Raw genomic sequence first — 18,947 nt, 5'->3', positions numbered from 1 at the left:
GAAGAGAAAAGAAAGGAGGGGAAAAAGAGGAAGAAAAAAAGAGGAAGAAGGAGAAAAGAGAAAAGAGAAGAGAAGAGAAGAAGAAAAAAGGAAAGAAACGAGGGAAGAAGAGAAGGAAGAAAGGAAAGAGAAGAGCAAGAGATAATAAACGGAAGAAAAGAGAGAGAGAAAAAAGAGAAAAAGAGAGAAGAAGAAAAGAAAGAAAAGAGAGAGAAGAGAGGGGAATAGAATAGAAGACAAGAAAAAGAAGAGCAGAGAAGAGAAGGGAATAGAAGAAGAGAAGAGAAGCGAAGAGAAACGAGCGTTAGAGCGAGGAAGAGAAAGTAGGTATAGAAAAATAGATGACTGAAATAAAATGAAAAGTTTTTACGCAGATGACATCTCAGGAGGACCTTGCGGGATCATGACATTTCGTTGTAAGAGTTACATTACCAGGCCGTACCTTCATGCCCATTTTTGTGCTTTTAAGAACATTTCATGACAAATAGAAAACAATTCCCAGTTTAAAAGCATCTCGACTGCAACATTAATAAGAGCAAAGGTAAGTGCTGCCTCATCGCGAGGGGCACGCGCTAATGACCAAGATGGTGTGTGGGTGTGCCTGCTTGCAAAAAACAAACGCGCCAATTCCGTGGAGAGTAGTTCAGCGTATAACGGGTCGAAGTAGAGCACTTCGGCGGTTAGACCTGCAAATGCATCACGACAGGACTTGCTTGATAGGGGTTCCTGGTCCGCTGCCGTGGTGGAATATCATCAAGATATTTTCTTTTCTTGTTTTTTAGTTTTCTATTTAATACTTACCTATGCTTTATCCTAAATAAATTTTAACACTATGAAAAACCTTGCATGTTCGACTTTGCAACAACCGTTCATAGGAAGGTCTATAAAATTAGAATGCACAATGTTCGCACGCTGTGAATGTCAAGTAAGATATACAAACGGCATTATTTGAGCAGTAGTTCGCAGGGCATTGCGTACATGTTTGAGCTTTGAGTTTTTGCACGCTGAACTGAACGGCGCCACCAAATGCTAGTAAACAACGGTTACTCGAATTGTGGGGTTGACAGGGACATAAATTACTTGCTAGTTAAACACTGAAACCGTCATCAAGAAACATAAACACCGATCCAACTACAACATAAATTACTGTGCTTCTTATTTTACTGCCAACAAACTAGACAAATTGAGATTCAGCCAACAAACTCAACGAGAAATCATTGAGGACTTTGGTGTAGAAAAAGGTAAAATGACTACGCAGGCTTATACTTAGATTGGATATGCATACAAAAATGGCAAACTGGCGATATTTTTATGAAAACTGCTCATTCGGAGCAGAAATGTCGAAACGCAATTATCTTGCTCTTACAAAGAATGCAGGCTTTGTTCTGCTTGCCATATTGGTGGCGCAACAACCTCTCTGTAAGGAAGTATCATAATACACCTCACGGAAGGGGCGATAAGACATCAACTGCAATGTGACCACGGCCACGCGCGTCAAATGTTCCCACAAAATACTGAAATTTTGGCATACACACACGGCATAAGACAACTAACAACAAAAACTAAAAAATAGACGATGTAAAAAGTGATGTTTAAAAGACTGATTGACTGATGCGTGATGAAAGACTGAATGATGAAAGACTGAGTGATGAAAGACTGACATGATTAACTTTTCAGGCAATTCTTTCTTAACAGCATTTAAAAAGCTGCAACAAAACTTCACTCAAAAGTGATCTTTAGCTGAGAAGATCACACTTACATTATGAAAACCATGACCTGACGAAGGAAGGGGCGACAATGGACCCTTGCCATGCAGAGTAAACCCCGCCAGCAATGGAATACTTCTCTGAATCTTTGAACCCTTCAAAACAGTTAATATGGTGAGCTTCCTACATCGGTCAGATTAAAAAAAGTGCCCGATTGGTCTTGAATGGTTCTTTCAGATTCCACTCGGATTGTGTCGCTACCGTACACATGTCACTACCGTACACATGTCACTATCGTACACATGTCACTACCGTACACATGTCACTACCGTACACATGTCACTACTGTATTGGCAAAACAAGCGTCGCGCATGCAGTTGGGAAGAGCCAGGAGCACGTGCCCTAGAGGAACAGCGTGTCCCCCCCCCCTCCAACATTGGCTGCAGGGGGGTAGACTGGAAAGAAATAACAAAAAATCCCGTCTCTCGCCCCGGCCCCCTTCCCACAACTCGGTGCGGCTCTGTTGCCGCCGTGAATGGCTAGCAGTGTTTCCCTGCACCTGACTGCGGTGTCCGCGCAGGTTGTAGTTGGTTCGGACGGGCAGGTCGGTGTGCTTCCGGCTGTGCGAGGAGGTGAAGGTGACGCCGGCGATGGCCCGGGCGTTGCCGGTGGCCAGCCAGCCCTCTTGGTAGTAGCTGGAGCGGTTCAGTCGCCAGCTGCCCTCCTGCTGTGGACGGAGCAGGACACGCGTCAGCCACGACCAACAGCTGGTGGCAACGGTGGACTGATCATACTCCGTGAGCATCCAGCCGTCGAAGCCCGCACATCACGAAACTCCCCAGGCCAGAAGTGCCCGCTCATTCCTGCGCCGAACAGAGAAGTGTTCAAAAACAGATTGCGAGCAGTGATGAGCTATTTGACGAGCCGTAAACATTCAAGCACACGGAGCAGTCTGGGCGAAAACAGCAGGTCAGAACGTTGCACATGTCCCTGCAGTCTGTAACTGCGTTAGATGTGCGTATTTGAAATGAATGATGTATAACTTCGACAGGTTTCATTTCTTATGTCTAGGTCACATATAGTACGAAACCTATGATAAAGTGACGTCCATCACCTCAAGTCCTTCTTGTTTTTACTGCTTCATTTCGGTATTTACTCATTTCTAGATAGAAAAGTACTGTTAACTCTTTCCCTTGTAGAATAGTCAGGAGAAAGGAAAGATAGCTGCTTGGCGTTTCGGTTACGCGCCTTTATCGATACAGAAGTGTGTAGTCCTACTTATCATCTTCATTTTGGTATCCTTAGTACGTTTTCAAACAGCTCTAATGTGAGTTCACTGCTCATCTTCGTTTTGATAAAGATGTGTGGCCATAATATAACTACAGCCATCTCTCCCTTGTGGTTATTTTACGAGCAATAAGGCTAAGAGTACTGCCATATCTATACGTATAATGTTCCGCGCAAATGCACTTAACAACTCACATGGTTTACCTACTTAACTTCGGTTCAGTTGCGTCAGCACATCATAACGAGATGTCTCCTTGAGCCAGTCCAGAGACGCTTGGCCACCGTGTCGTGTCCTTCCCTCACTTGGCTAGACCAGGCCAGAGACAGAGTCTTCAGCTCCTCGTCATTGAAGTGACACATGACTGCGAACGGCTGGGCCCGACAGACACCGTTGCCACAGCTGTCCGCGCAGAAGGATTTGAAATTTGCGACCAGAGCGGCTACCAGGATTTACGACGTGGTGAGGGGGGGGGGGGGGGGGGCTTTGGCGCCGGAGTCCAAAACATATTTACAGTGCGATCACACTGTGAAGAGAATGTAAACCCTACATACACTAATATGCACAGTATTTAGCATATGACGGGTTATCAATTCTGGCTTGCCCTGGCGACGAACACAATTGCTTCTGCCGCATATCGTTTGTATATCCACCAGGTATTCGCTGACTTTGTCACTGAATTACGGCTGTTCTGCGAGACAGTCACTGCCCGTGGAAACGAATGAAATTTTGATCCAAAGCAAGTTTCCTGATCTCCATATTACAGATTCTGGCGGGGTGGGGAGAAATCTCCCCCCCCCCCCATTGTGGCGTACGCAAGATTTTGCAACGAAAGGACTTACAACTAAAACTGTTCACAGAAGTCGTCCGAAATCGGAAATCAAACGTGCGCTGAAATGTCTTCTGTGCCCAAAGAGCATCACACGTTCTCGTTATCCTGACTTTGATGTGTCTACCTGGAACTTTTAATTTTCGCCATTAAGTCTCACACATATAAATACACGCCATGATTTGGGGGGGGGGGACACGTGCATCGGAGGTTGCTTTGTGTGCACGCCCCATGTGACCCTTTGGGCCGCGCTAGTGAGTCTGGGTTAACCAAAGCATAACATAAGTTGTGGCGCGCGGTGACCAGTTCTAGAACAGACCTTCGCATAACCTTGGCCAATTTGTTACCGTGCGTCACGGGTAAGATCCGGCGCTTCTGATGAGATGCTATTAATACCATGCCCTCAAGCCTGGTCACTGCACACGGCCTCTCGGCTGGTTCGGTCGGCAGAAGCGGATACCTGGCCTTCGCACACGGCCCCTCGGCTGGTCCGGTCGGCAGAAGCGGATACCTGGCCTTCGCACACGGCCCCTCGGCTGGTCCGGTCGGCAGAAGCGGATACCTGGCCTTCGCACACGGCCCCTCGGTGGCCCGGTCGGCCGAACACGACGTTTGGACGCGCTACCTTGGGATTGCGGTGTACCTGCTACTGTATTTCGAACGAGCTCTAGTTTAAAACCTATCCTATTCAGTACATATTTTGTTCGCACTCAGGGGTGGGATCCCCCCTCGTGGGATCTTGGGAGCTGCTGGGCTGATTAGGAAAAATAAACGACAATTGACTGCTATCGACAAGATCGAAAAAGAAAACATAAACACTTCCCAAAAGGAGTGCCAAAGTGAATGGGTAGGACCAAAGTTGTAAATTAACTTTTGATCAGACATAGTTGTCATGCTTATCAATAAATTTCAACGCAACCACCAGATATCGTTAAACAATGACGTCAAAATTTATGTGTGGTGGTGACATGTAAATACAGAAAATTCACGGGCGCATCCATGAGATGCGAAACAAGGTGATAAGAGAAAATGCGAAAACGAGTTTCAAATTTTTGGAACAAGCTGAGCCAGAGTCCTCTTGTGACAGTGGGGATGGGAGGCTTAGTAATTAATGGATATTTTTGTCGGTCACAATGCTGCTATGCGCGGTGAACAATGCCGCTCTCTTTAGAGCATGCTTTGACGGCATGTGTCATAAGCCCATTTAGTTTTCCAAAGGAGCATGACTGGGCATTTGATTGAAGCGTGGCCCATCACCGCTGCTATCAGCTGATGACCCTCTGTTGGTGGCCACGGTCCCCGCGTGCCGCGATACCCAACCTCATTTGTCGTCCCTCGACTCAGCTCTTACATGGGGTCTGTCACATGTTGTGCACTGCACTGAGCTGAACGCAGCATGGAGTGCAGCGAACGCACCAAACCATGATGTTTCACGTGACATAAGCCCTCTTGATCTTGTCCGTGGAGGCGCCTCTATGCAAAGATGCTTCTTCTCATCTAGTCATAGCACTGTAGTACTGGAATAGGTTTGACGCTATGCTCCCTTGCATCCCCCAAATGGCTCTCACAGAGTGCAGAATATTGTTGTTGAACTTGAAAACAAACTCATTTCAAGGTTCCTCCCGTCGCTGATACGCTCTTCAGCTTTGACTACGACACGCTCCTACAAAAAGTAATTTTTAGGCTAAAAACACCAATACCAGGACGGTGTGTTATTCTATCTCCAAAAGCAACATAAACCCCTTTTATCACAAATCTTCGATACATTTAGCACGCAAAGCTTTTGCCATGGCTAAAGCCAGGCCGCACCGCAGTACAAAAGCAACGAAGCGGCCACGTTTTCCAGGCGGTTTGGCCGAGCCAAAGCTTCTCTCGCGTTCGGCATGATTTCACACGACATCGGCGGCCACTCCTCCTCCGCAGTACCGGCAGTCGCGCGGCATCGGCGGCCGGTCTACCTCACGCGACACCGGCAGTCACGTGACATCGGCGGCCGCACCGCCTCGCCGGCAACGGCGGTCACGTGACATCGGAGGGTGCGCCGCCTCTCACGGCACCGGCGGTCACGTGACATCGGCGGCCGCACCGCCTCACGCGGAACGACAGTCACGTGACATCGGAGGGCGCGCCGCCTCTTACGGCACCGCCAGTCACGTGACATCAGCGGCCGCACCGCCTCCGCAACACCGGCAATCACGTGACAGCGGCGGCGGCGCCGGCCACGCTGCATCAGCAGACCCCGTCTCAGGTACCCCGGAGCCACACGGCTGAGTCCGGCGCACGCCTGGCGGAGTGCGTCGCCCGCTCCGCACAGCCGGGGTCGACAGGACACCGTCCGCATTCGTTACCAGCTCCGGGTCGACAGGACACCGTCCACACTTTTACCAGCTCCGGGTCGACAGGACACCGTCCGCACTTGTTACCAGCTCCGGGTCGACAGGACACCGTCCGCACTTGTTACCAGCTCCGGGTCGACAGGACACCGTCCGCACTTGTTACCAGCTCTGGGTCGACAGGATACCGTCCACACTTGTTACCAGCTCCGGGTCGACAGGACACCGTCCGCACTCGTTACCAGCTCTGGGTCGACAGGACACCGTCCGCATTCGTTACCAGCTCCGGGTCGACAGGACACCGTCCGCACTTTTTAACAGCTCCGTGTCATCCCGGCATGTGACTTGATCAGCACGTGGCGGACACATGGCTGTGTCAATAGTGCGTGATACACCCATTCACTGAACAAGGAGAAAATGTTTCTTGCCCGTGATTTTACTTTAAGTTTTAGTTTTAGTTTTAGTTGTTTCGTATAGACGCGTAAACCAATGCCTGCTGTTAGGTTCGCCTGTGTTAGATTTGTGCGGTTGTTTCATTTGACTTTCATTATGCAGCTTATCTTTTTTGCTCCATAATGTAATATGGACACCACTGATTTTCACTAGGATATTATTGGACAATGCAATGAGTGACCATAAAAAGTCCCGTCCTTATCCACAATTTCACTCTCTGCGCTATACCCCGAATGACACAAACTATTGGGTAGTAGCAATGACCAGAAGATTTTGTTGCCATCGGCAGCTTGCCTTAATCACTTAGATGCAAAAGGCTGAACACCTTTGATGATTCAAACATAGCGCCTAAGACTGCTTTAACTATATCACGGTAACTTCGTCCCCTTACATTCTGACGCACTGAGTAAGGACACAAATCTCCAAGTGGCCACAATGTGCAATGCGCGCGGGCTCCAAAGTCCCCACAAAACCCAGTCGTTAACTGGAATTTGCAGGAATCTGCTTACCTTATACTTGGATGAGGATTGTATCATTTAATTGTACATTGCACCATAACATATTTTATGTGAAGTAATGCAAACTACCTCCGGTGATGCTCATTTTCCCAACACTCCGGTTTGAAGCAGCTTAATTAAAAGTGGTTTACCGCTGTTCCTAGTCGCCTACGCCTGGTAGGTCGTCTTTGAAAGGTGGCGCACTGAAATTTTGTGGGCAAATTGCATCCCCCTGGGGGCAGAGACGATCTAAAATCTGTGTTCATCGTTCCTCAGAGCTTATCGATTGGTCACAGGAAGCATATCAGTTCAGACAGTATGTGGTGGGCACAGGACGCACATTGCCAACTGATGTCTTGCGACCTTGTGTAGGCTAGGGGTATGCGCTTTTAAAAGATGTCTCCTAAACATTGCGGAGGTGCCTGAGGGTTATGTAAAAGTGATGCATGATACAGATTTCCTTGCCATTTTTGAAAAATAATGTGTGATACATAAATACGCACAATAAATCTTCGACATATTGCCTACGCAAAATACAACGTTTAACGTTCAACCAGAAATCCAACTTCCTTGCATTGGTTTTTGGTTGATTAATTTTTGGGCTCCGTCTCATGCCATTAACAACTACATTTGCTTGCGATTACCGGCCAGCCCTCTCAAATAATTCATTCATTGGCATCAGTTATTGACGTGCATCGATCTTTTTACCATAATGAACTGAATGATTCAGAATTAGATCAGCCACCAGAGGTAGCACCCCGATCTCTGGAAAGAAGGGCTTTTTAAAAAACGGAAAAAGTGGAAACGAAATCTACACATGATGCCAAACCGAAAACAACGTAGACAGTTCGCTGCCTGATCTTAAAAAGACATGTCGTTGGGAAAATTTTGCAGAAAATGCGTACTCAAACAGGATACTTAACAGCGCGGCGCCTTTTTGAAGTGTTGGGAAGAGCTGAGGCCATTACAGACGCAGTTGGTTATTTACCCTGCAGATGGGTATAAAAACATGTGTAAATTAGGCCCATCGCCGGTGGACACCCTCACAAATAGGACAAATAAATAAAATGTGATCTTCCCCTTCTTAGGTTAAGTGGGGGAAGTGCGCTGATGTTAGCATCCAAACACAAAGATAATTGCTTGCGATTTGGCTGGTTATGGGTCCAGCTCAAGGTAGCACATATATGTATCTGACTCTGCATGGGTTTGTTCTGGACTAACAAATTCAAGCAACGAAATAAACAAATATGCACGAAACTTACAGCAAAAGCAACTGCTACGAAAACATTCCGTGTTACACAAGCGTTTTGGGTTAAAATTAGTCACAAGGAGCAGGATTACATACCTCCTGGATTTTTGTGCTCCGATCTCTCTCGCATTAAGCAGCAACGTCCTGCATCGGAGGTCAACTTCTAATAAGCTAATATAGCTAATAAGGCTGCAGCTAATATTACCCCCGTAAACTCTTGACTTCAGTCTCAAAGTAGAATAAAGACAATAAATGTCAAGCAAAAACCATGACATTCTAGGTATGCATGCCTTTCTCCGGTGAGTTTTGGCATTAAGATTTTGAAGTGGAAGATAAAAACGATTCGAAGCCTAACTGGAATCTGGAACATGAGACGTTTATGTGGTGCACCGCATGTGAAGGTATGTTCATGCCGAGACATTCTATAACAGGTTGGCCCATCTTACTCTTGCAAACATATTTCGTACCTTGTGAACAACGGAATACATATGAGCATCAGAAGCAAACCAAAGGGGAACTGGGCTAATGAAATAGAGCAAGTGTTTGGACTGATGGCACAATAGGTACTTTAACGGTACCTAGTTCACTAGATACCTCACTATCAACATCATCATCATTATATAGAATTATTATCACCAACGCATTGGATTTCAAAAATGAAGTGATTTCTTCGAAAAATAAACAATTTTGGAACTTACCCAAGTTTTTGCTTGTAAATTTTTCCTTGTAACTTATCATAAATATAATACCTATAAAATTAATAATAAATGAGGCGTAAATCACAGCGTCCACAATTATAGGAGACATTAATGATTTGGCGGCAGGTTAGATCAACTTTGCTAGCTCAGCATCAAAAGCAAATTTTAGAAAGTGACATCTCTTGGTGTAACTCCACACACCACCAGCCACCCCTCCCAAATCTCTTAAAAGGCCGCATGTCACCACCCCACATTTGCGACGAGTGAGTCCCGCACCACCGTGACCGTACCAGACTGTTCCACACCGGTCACCGCTCACGCTGCACGCCACTCTCACGACCGAACACCCCTGACTCCTGCTGCACGCAACGCTTGTCGTGCCGCGCACCCCGCTCTCATGCCGCACGATCCCGCTCTCCTGCTGCGTGGACGGCCCTCACCTCGGCGTGTCCTGATCGGTGTGACGGGACCGCGTGCGAGCGCGGACTCGAAGTCAACGCCTCACGCTGTTGTCGAGCCCGTCCGGGGCACCGGCGGACGTCAGGCGGGCCCATCACCGGCGCACTCACTCATCATGTCACGACTATCCCACGACGGCGCCCCGTCCAATAGGGTGACTTTTGGCCAATCAGACTAATTTGCCCCGGCCGCCGACGACCGCGGTGTAAAGACAGGTTACGCGCGAGCGTGCAGACAGCTCGCCTCGCCCGATGCTCCACTCCGCCGACAGTCCCGGGGACAGAACCGCTGGGTTTTGCGGAGGGGGAGGGTGAAGGGGGGGGGGGGCGGGGAGTTCCGTGCCGGCAGCGCGTACTCCGGTAGAATCACGGTCGTGTGCAACAGGACGGCGTAGAACAGACAACGTCGCAGGCTAAGATTCGCGCGGAGTTATCAACGCTTTAGGCCCGGAGCGCCATGAAACGATATAGCACAGTCACCTAAGGGCAAAGCGGAGGTCATTTCGTTTTTTCCGAAAAGAGTCAGAGAATATCTTTGCAATTGTTCTGTTGTGCTGCGCGGTGTTCTTTGATGCATTTTTACAATAAGTGGAAAAGTAAAAAGGACACCGACACACCGAAAGGACAATCCGTGTCAGACGGTGCGCCAGGTGTTACAAAATGTCCGGACATGTTGCAACACGGTCCGAAGTCACGCCTAATCCAAGAAGTGTCAACCAAGAGTGGCAAAGCGATCAGAGAAAGTAAGTGGTCCAGGATAATTTTTAGTTTCAAATTACATTTCTCACTATGCGCTGTATGTCTGCAAACTGAAAGCATGCATATATATGTATATATATATATATATATATATATATATATATATATATATATATATATATATATATGCATGCTTTCAATTCGCAGACATACAACGCGCAGTACCAGCGGAACTCTATTTCTCGGGTAGCCAACATTGCAAATACATTTCTGCAGTTACTCGTAGCCCAATTTGTCCCCAGACCGGGAAAGGACGCTGTCTGAGCCCCGTCTTCGGGTTCACCGGCTCGGCGTGATTCTGCGTTGTCGGACTGTACCGCAAACACGCCTGTCCGCCGGCGCACGCTACCCCCCGCACCGCGCGAAGTGCGCCGGCAGCAGCTGCGTCCGCGACACTGTGGCTCTGGTGGGACACCGCGCAGGCCATGACCACTGCTAGAGTAGAGTGCTGGAGAGGCTCGCCGGTCCGGGAACACTCCGAATCTACCGTCAGTCGACGACGGGCACTCTCGAGCAGTGGCGGACCTTGGTGTGTCGGGTACAGGAGAGGGTAGACCTGAGAGCCCCGGCGGGGTGAGACGGGTCCGGCTGCAGGGCCCCAGTTCTCACGCGGGGGCAGTTCATGGTCCTGATGGCGTTCCTAATGATGACAAAAATAGAGCTGGAAGACGAAACAAAAATAGAACAAGATTGCGGAATGAGTTTACTTGGTCCGGGCCGTGTCCTTCATTCAAACACGAGGCCACTGATTTTCCGTAGAGGCCTTGCGGACGTTGTACGACTCGTTCGAAACAGTTTCAAGCCTGGGTTGTCAAGAGTGCTACCCTCAGCATAAATCCGGTGAGATATTCCTACTGTAAGGTACACAGTGGTGGTACTTTCACTCAAGTGTTTACGTGGAAGCAGGGTCGCAGAAAGGATCTCTTAAGGGGGACGGGTTCGGTGAGTGCGCATTCTGCCGATTTTTATTCTTCTCTCGGGAGCCATCTGGATCGAAAACAAAATTAAGAACTTGGGCCTAAGGGGGGGGGGGAGGCAGCCCCCTTGGCTGCTCCCCTGCACGGAAGGTAATTGCCAGCTGCAATAGAAAGACCAGTAGAATGAACAACCCAATTCTCATGATATAATATTCTACATCTTATTCAGTCATACTTTCAACACTCAGATAGGGCTTCATTCGCCTCCCCTCCCTCCCCCATCCCCAACCGAACTTGGCTCCAGCCCACTGAACACAGAAAAAGTGGTCCAGAATCGGAGAGGAACCCGTTTGTTGGGGTATTTTGATGAGATATTTCGCCATTTCTCACTGCTCAGACCCCCCCCCCCTTTAAACCCACCTGGCGAAACTACAGCCGTTTGAGACTAAGTTTCATTGTGGCGAAAACCAAGGCTTTTTCATACTCTACCGGTTTTGCGTTCTTTCCTTTAGTTTCTTCCCACATTGAGGAACCCAATACGAACATGGGTAAAGGTCTGCAATGTTTGTCTAGTCACTGCGACATTTCATTGTCTAAAATCCCCGATATTCCCATAAACCGGTTAGAATATGTAAGGGCTGTATTAAAAAATTTAGACATCCAATCTTTCCGTAGAAATCCCCCCCCCCCCAATGAATTTCACGGGTTCCACTGATGGCTCCGCCCATGAACCCTACTTTAGTGACCACTGGAACGGGCCAGGTCGTGCCCAAACACGGACATGAATGCAAATTACTTTCACTGATCTCGTGTTCACGCTAGCCGTTGGTTCTTGCCCGTCCAGGAAGTGAATGAAAACGCGTGGCAGTGAACAAAGGGAGCGAATCCAATTAGCTGTTGACATCCATCTCGTTGCACTCAAGCAGCAGGTAATTGTTCTCAAGAACAAGAGCAGACCCTGCACTGGTACCCCAATTGGCCGTAGTTGGTCGGTAAAGTTCAATCTCACGCGTGACCGCAGGCCTCGCGAAATAAGCCTGATGACCATTTCAGTCCGGCAGACCGAGGCGGGTAGCCTGTTTACGGGCTAGCCGGGAAAGGGTAGCCCGCCTCCAGCCAACGGAACTCCGGGGTTCAGAAAACGCGTTCCCGGTGGCTTAATAATAGTCCCTGCGAGGCTGAAAATAAATCCGATCAGCTCGAATTGCGATGATTGCATTGCTGTGTTATCCAAGCATCGGACGAGATCGGCGGCGACGTGAAAGGACGACAACTGTTGCTATACTGCAAGCAACAGTAGTTGGGCCATGCTATAAATATTTGAATATAATCTAAGGGGCATGGGATAACGTTTAACGTGTAAACGTTGTTGCTTGGAGCCTTTCCCCGCTCCGCTCCGCACACATTTGGCAGGGTCTGGCAGCTGCCGCGTCCTTCCGACCTACCTCAATGAGATCGTTGGGCACGCGGCCCATCCACGAGAGCGAGAGGATGTGGCAGTCGGACCGGGCATGGCAGTCCTTCTCCAGGTGGAAGTGCATGGCGACGCCTGCCGACGGCTTCACCGGGCTGCTGCCGGCCGCGGGCTGGCGCTCCACACGGCTTCCGGACGCAGCCGCCGGTCAGCGCCGCCGCGCGCACAGCCCATGGTCCAGTCGACACCGGCCGGCCGCCGCACCCCCGCCAGGCGACGCGCGCTGCCCGCCCTGGCCAGCTCCGCCCTGCGCACCACCGTCCGGCAATGGTATGGGCGAGAAAATCGAAGCCGTGCGCCGCGTCGGCGACTAACCTGCGCTGCATCGGCGCGTCGGCGGCGACGACAGACGACGGCGGCCCGCGCAGAGACATCTAGTGAATGTTTGGTGAAACGATGGTTTGATTTGATGCCGACAGAATTTCCGTTGTGGAAGCGGAAGGAGGCGAGGGTATTTGCGGAGCGGGATGTGATAAGGTTTGGCAAAGTCATGTGAAACGTCCTTCCAGCTCTCAAATAGCGTGATGTGCTGGGTATGAAGTATGCATTCTAACGAGGACAGTGGGTGGGGTCGATTAGAAGACATCGGGTCTAAACAACAAACGCAGCTTTTTATCCCGCGTTCCCGCCACATCTGGCCCGGTAAGAACACACGGCCGCGGACCACATCTGGCCCGACAAGGACACGTGGACACGGATCACATTTGGCCCGACAAGAACGCGCGGAACATGCGGACATGAGCTTTGGGCCAGACCTGGTGGGATTTTACGGGTCAAAAGTTTTGACAACCAAAATTATTTTTTGCTACCACTTGAGTTTAAGATTGTTTTGAAATTCAGAGTGCAACTCCACATACCATACGGTTATGAAAATGTGCATGTTATATGCCTGGCAAGGGCTGCGTTGAAAACGTAATTCAGGCTGCACAAATTAAACTATTAGATGTAAACACCTCACTGAAAAAGTCGAGAAGAGCCACCGCGTTTGCTACGCTTCCCAAGTGTGGCAAGCGTGGCCTGAAGGCAAGGTGCTCTTTAAAAAAAATTGTAGCATGCACAAACCACACCTCCAGAATCAATATAAATGGTAAATGAAATTACCCGTAAACTGTGTGACTTTCATTTCCCTAGCCTCGGTTACTGGTCCATATAACCCGCAGTTACTGATGCATAGTGCGCGTAACAGTTTTCGAAATCTACAGTGCTAACAAGTGCCCGCAGGCTTACTTCGCTAAGCAACGGATATCGTGCTTTGAAAACGCATGTAAAATCTTGTGGCGTTTTATAGACGGTTTGTTTTCGCATTATTGCTGAATGCGTTCAGCATCATTGCTAGGATTGCCTGGCCGATCCGATCTCGGGCTGCCAAGATACCTGACGGGAACCTGGTGTGATGTGCTACCTGCCAGGAACGTATGTGGGTCACAGCAAACAAACTTTATCTGTAAACCAGTTTTTCATGGAGCAACGTATGGTGAATCGCTTACAAATTTAACTATCCGTGGAGTGAACTCAACGCATCTCAAGATCGAGATTCGAAACCACATGATACAAACACAGTGTCGCACCAATTAGGCGACCAATGTCTATGTCTATATCACGACGCATGACAAAATGGCATGCTTTGTGCTATTGGTGAGCATTGCCTGCTGGACGTACAAACACAAATACAACGAATTTGCTCAAAAGATTGGCACTGCAGAAATAAAATCACATTACCAAGGTCTGTGCGTACCCCTAACTTTTGGCGAGACGAAAAAGAAATATAGCTCACAACCAATGTAGTAGAACGGGCTGGGAATGACGTTAATTCACAGATTTGACTACTACAAGCTCCTAATTGGCCACATCTCGCTTGGTATCTGAGAAAAATGTCAATCGCGTTACTATTGTCGCCTCTTCGGTACTCCACACTTTTCAGAACATACCGATTTGCGGGATGAATGAGGTGTGGAAACAGACAACAACAAAAAACAGATGATCCACATTAAACGATTTTCTGGTTGACTTATTGTTTGACCTCAAGTCATTGCCAGAATTCTTAACAATTGAAAACAGCCTGGGCAAAACAAAAATTCAAGAAACAAATTATATAAGCAGAGGCTGTTGATGATTAAACAAGGTCAAGGTCAAGGTCAAGGTCATTGTCAATGTTGATGATTAAACAAGGTCAAAGGTCAACACAACACCACTCATGTTTCAAGACCATTTGCAGTCTTAAATCAGAGCACAATTATTAGACACCACACCATACATCACACCACAAATATTGAATGAGCAAATTACGTTGACCTAAGGTCAGGTATGATGGTCAGACCAGGGTGAAAGTCAACCTGATTTATTACTCTAGGGCTTGCTGTATGGGATAGTTTCTGGTGCTCATTTCGAATTTATTGACAGCAGGAACCGCATTATACATTTTCAGTTGAGTTCTTAGAGGTCAGAACAGGCCACTGACCTAAGACGACCCGGGTCGAACCTTTTGTTCTAGGGATATACTGCCTAGTGTAATCGTTGTCGCTTATTCAAATGCAAAACGCAGATCAGTCTTGTATCATTTTGGTCACCATGACCTTCAAAGGGTTAAACAAGGTAAATGGCCTCAAACGGGCTTGTGAACTTTTCCTTAGAGACAGTTCCCTGGGTTCTGGGGCGCTTTGGAGACCAACCTGGAATTTCACCTTGTTTGACCTTATTCTACCTGAAGGTCATGACCTAGGAAGCTGAAACCTTAACCTAAGTGAGTCCACGTATAGGTCAAGACACCTTGTAAATTTGGTGTCTCTAACTTTCTTAGTTCCCGAGATCTCAGATGGGAGGGGGTAAATTGACCCCCTCCCCCCACCTGAGCGAAGGGTATCTAGCCGGCCAACCGGGAGCGTGTTAAAGCACAGTAATTTCATGAGAGCATTATGAGCATTACAAATTATTAACACCAATAATTCGATGATGCACTTTTCAATTCCGTTCCACAGCACTTTTAAAACAAAACAAAGCAAAAGAATTCAATAACAAAATAACAACAGAAAATTCGACAAGCACAAAACACTCAAACAAAAAAAAATCGGACTTCTACACATCAGCCCATCACCAAGTCAAACACAATAGACATACTTCTGGCTTCTGTTGAGATGGGGTCAAAGAAAACAAACATTTTGTCACTGTTTTTTACAAAATACCAATGCTTATCTCCATGAAAGTAGCCTACGTCCAACCTAAAGAGGCGTTACATCGTCTCATCCTGTATAACCTGTTCGTATCACAGCAGCGATTGTGAGTTACTGATTCTTGCACAAGTCCTACTGCCACTCGCTATGCGCCTGACCAACTTATCCTAGCTTAGAGTAGCCCATGTGGTGAACATCATCTGAACTCACCAATCTGTTGACAGCAGCACTTGTGATAAAAACATATTTAAAGCTAGTTTTTGGCTGGTTCCAACTTGCATTTTTATTCAGTTCATTTGTGTATGTTTGTTGACATCAGACGAAGTTGACAACACACAAATCAAAGCACTTTAAATCACTTTGAACAACTTATGTTGATTGTCATGGCTAATTTATGTCAAGGGCAATAATGGGTATGCTCCACAAAACAACTTCTCTTCTCCAAGAATAATACAACTTTTAGATGAACATGCCAGTATTGCTGCTTGCCTTTTCAGCTGCAGCAAATGCATCCATTTGGGCTTGTTTATTCATATTTAATGACAAAGTTTGACATGTTGGCTTCACATTTTAAATGGGGTGGTCTGACTATTTGTTACATGCCAATATTTAACTCATAATTAAAATTGCTACACAGTTTAGAGTATCCCTGTGTTAAAAATATAGTGCATATATACAGTACAGTGATTTGCCGGTCAACAAACCATGACAACTGAAGAAAACATGCGGTTTAAGCAGCCATAAGGGACCAGTTAAAGAAATTGGGGGCAAATTGCCAAAAATATGGAACAAAATAAGCCCATTGCATGCCTCGTCCATCATAATTTGTCTTATGGCAAAACTCGATGCATTAAAACTGAACATGGGTAACTATGGCTACCAATTATGTGTTGAAAGCAGGTAAGGTAAGCAATTACTTCGTCCACAAGAGACTTACTGGCTTCTTCCTGCTCCCCTCAAAACAAAAACTCAGTACCTTTTGCATAGGCTGCTGGCAGACAGAGCCATCCGGCTCACTCCCAAATATAAGGATCAATCCCCACCAACCTTCGAGATTAAAATGCGGAACAAGTAAGAGGTGTGCATGATAAACATCTCCAGAGGGCAGAATTTCGCCATCAAACACTTCCGCATTAGCTGCGCCAGGTCTGTCCTAAGGCTCTATATAGCAGCATTTATTGTAATGCTGATGCCTTGCCACGTAGCCTGGTGAGTCAGACACTCGAAAGGCTTGGACTTATCATTATTGAACACCGCCATGAACCAAGAAAACGGTTAACCGAAGGTTTAAGAGGGCAAAAATGGCGTTAAAAATAAGCTCCGCGCTTCAAATTGTCTCCTTCATTTCCTGTGAATTGTGCATGCTTGGATGCATATCAAACATGTTTGGGCAGCTGGCGAATTCATCCAATTTATGTATAAGATACGTACAAGTTTGCAGCTGAAGCATCCTGCAGAGAAATTTGTCAAAATTTTAAGCAGAAGATGGTACATTTAAAGACAATAGAAAAGGAAGGATGACTGAAGTGGTATGACACTGGTATGATACCAAGAAAAACAAAAGGAGCCAAATAAATATAAAGACTGGCACTTTTCTCGCAAAATTTTGTTATCAGCTGATTTGACTTAAAATACATTAATATCAGTGCTCACATGGTGATTTTCATCTCGCAATTTTAATTTATAAGACATCTCTTGAACTTTTCACTCATGCATTTCGGGAGTGATGCAATTTAGTGGTCAAGTTTCCTCGGGAAAAAGAAGTACGCGGAGTAAAATTCTCTACCAGGCCTTGCTGGTGTTTGCACCAGGCTCTGCTTTCGTGGTGTGGTGGTGAGACCAAAAAAACAGGGGATGCGTGAAAACCTTGCATTTGGCGCACAGCTGCAGATTGTGATGCATTTTGTAAACAAACCAAACTTAATGCGTGCAAGCGGCTGGGGTTGCTGGGGTTCTTGGACTTGGAGGTACCTGGCGCCCTTGCTCTGTGCATACACAGACATGGTTTAGATGTAGGTGAGGCAGGACATAGCCATTGGTGTCCAGGTTCTGCGGAGCCTTGTTTATGCTTGGTGGTTTCAAGTGAGCTCGGTTTTGGATGACATCTGAAAACTTCAGAAAGAGAAATAGGGGTCTGGCATGTGCGATTAGACAATGTCAGGCGGAGTGAAAAATTCCCGTAAAATATGTGGAAATGGAGTGAAAAATTTCTCCTCATAGCATGTTGCTTTACACCCAAAGTCGGCAATTCTAGGACACCGAGTGAAACAAAAGCGGTGCACGATGCATGATTTCAACATAGGAACATAATAGCATTCAACACATGATAATAAGTTGATTCATCATAATAGCCTTCAACACATGATAAACTTTTCATTCCTACACCACATGCTTCAGGTTTTTGCTGGATTCTTCTGTTCAATGTGCTCCACACAACCGTCTAAACTTGCATTGTTGTAGCCGATTAGCGCACGCAGATGTGTTAGGCACATATGTTTTTAGACGTGTGTTTTGTTAGGTGCGAGGAGTGTTTATCTCGCCTGTTGTACATGTGCATGCATAAGTGAATAAAGTTAGTAAACTGTAGCAATAGCCTTATTCCTCGGAGAAGAACCAGGCTGAAAATATTGATGGGTTGATATTTCGGCAACACGCCTTTATCGAAACAATAGCAGAAGTGAATTCAAAACTGCCTGCCGATAATCCTACTCGATTTTCCAGGTTTTCTTTTAAACAGCAAGTCACGGTTTTTACAGGACACCAACATTCAGGGGACTCAACAAAGAGCAACTGCCAGCCATTACCACGATACAGTGGCTAACTAATAATTAGAATACGCGAACATATGTTTACTTGCAAACGAATTCAAGCGAATACGTGTCACGCATCACACTTCATTCAAACATGCAAGCGAGTTGAAGTAAACATGCATCACACATCGTGCATCAACTAAACATGCAAGCGATTTCAACTGAACAGGCATCGCACATCACGTGTCAGATATCACTTACACATGTAAACGATTTTATGCTAGCACACACCATACATAAAGGCACATATCACGTTTGCATAATCGGCCATGGTGAGCCCTGTGTGTCAAGATTTGGTCGCTGACTTTTTAT

At 46.9% G+C, this 18,947-nt stretch overlaps 1 protein-coding gene across 1 annotated transcript in view; it reads right to left on the bottom strand.

Moving 5' to 3' along the window:
- The window catches only part of LOC119101819 (tubby-related protein 4-like), a 17,290-nt gene extending 4,490 nt beyond the window's left edge, over window positions 1-12,800 (bottom strand). Inside the window, exons 1-2 of the mRNA XM_037225241.1 lie at window positions 12,630-12,800; window positions 2,271-2,433 (exon numbers count right to left, since the gene is read on the bottom strand). Of these exons, the coding sequence (XP_037081136.1) occupies window positions 2,271-2,433; window positions 12,630-12,725 (259 nt within the window). The 5' untranslated portion in view covers window positions 12,726-12,800. The remainder of the gene's footprint in view (window positions 1-2,270; window positions 2,434-12,629) is intronic.
- Between the last annotated feature and the right edge of the window lie 6,147 nt (window positions 12,801-18,947).

Source organism: Pollicipes pollicipes, unplaced genomic scaffold, assembly GCF_011947565.3.
Source record: "Pollicipes pollicipes isolate AB1234 unplaced genomic scaffold, Ppol_2.1 Scaffold_4881;HRSCAF=5763_pilon_pilon_pilon, whole genome shotgun sequence".
Lineage (NCBI taxonomy): Eukaryota > Metazoa > Arthropoda > Thecostraca > Pollicipedomorpha > Pollicipedidae > Pollicipes > Pollicipes pollicipes.
The sequence above is the reverse complement of the archived record's forward strand: the minus strand, read 5'-3'. Positions and strand labels throughout refer to the sequence as shown.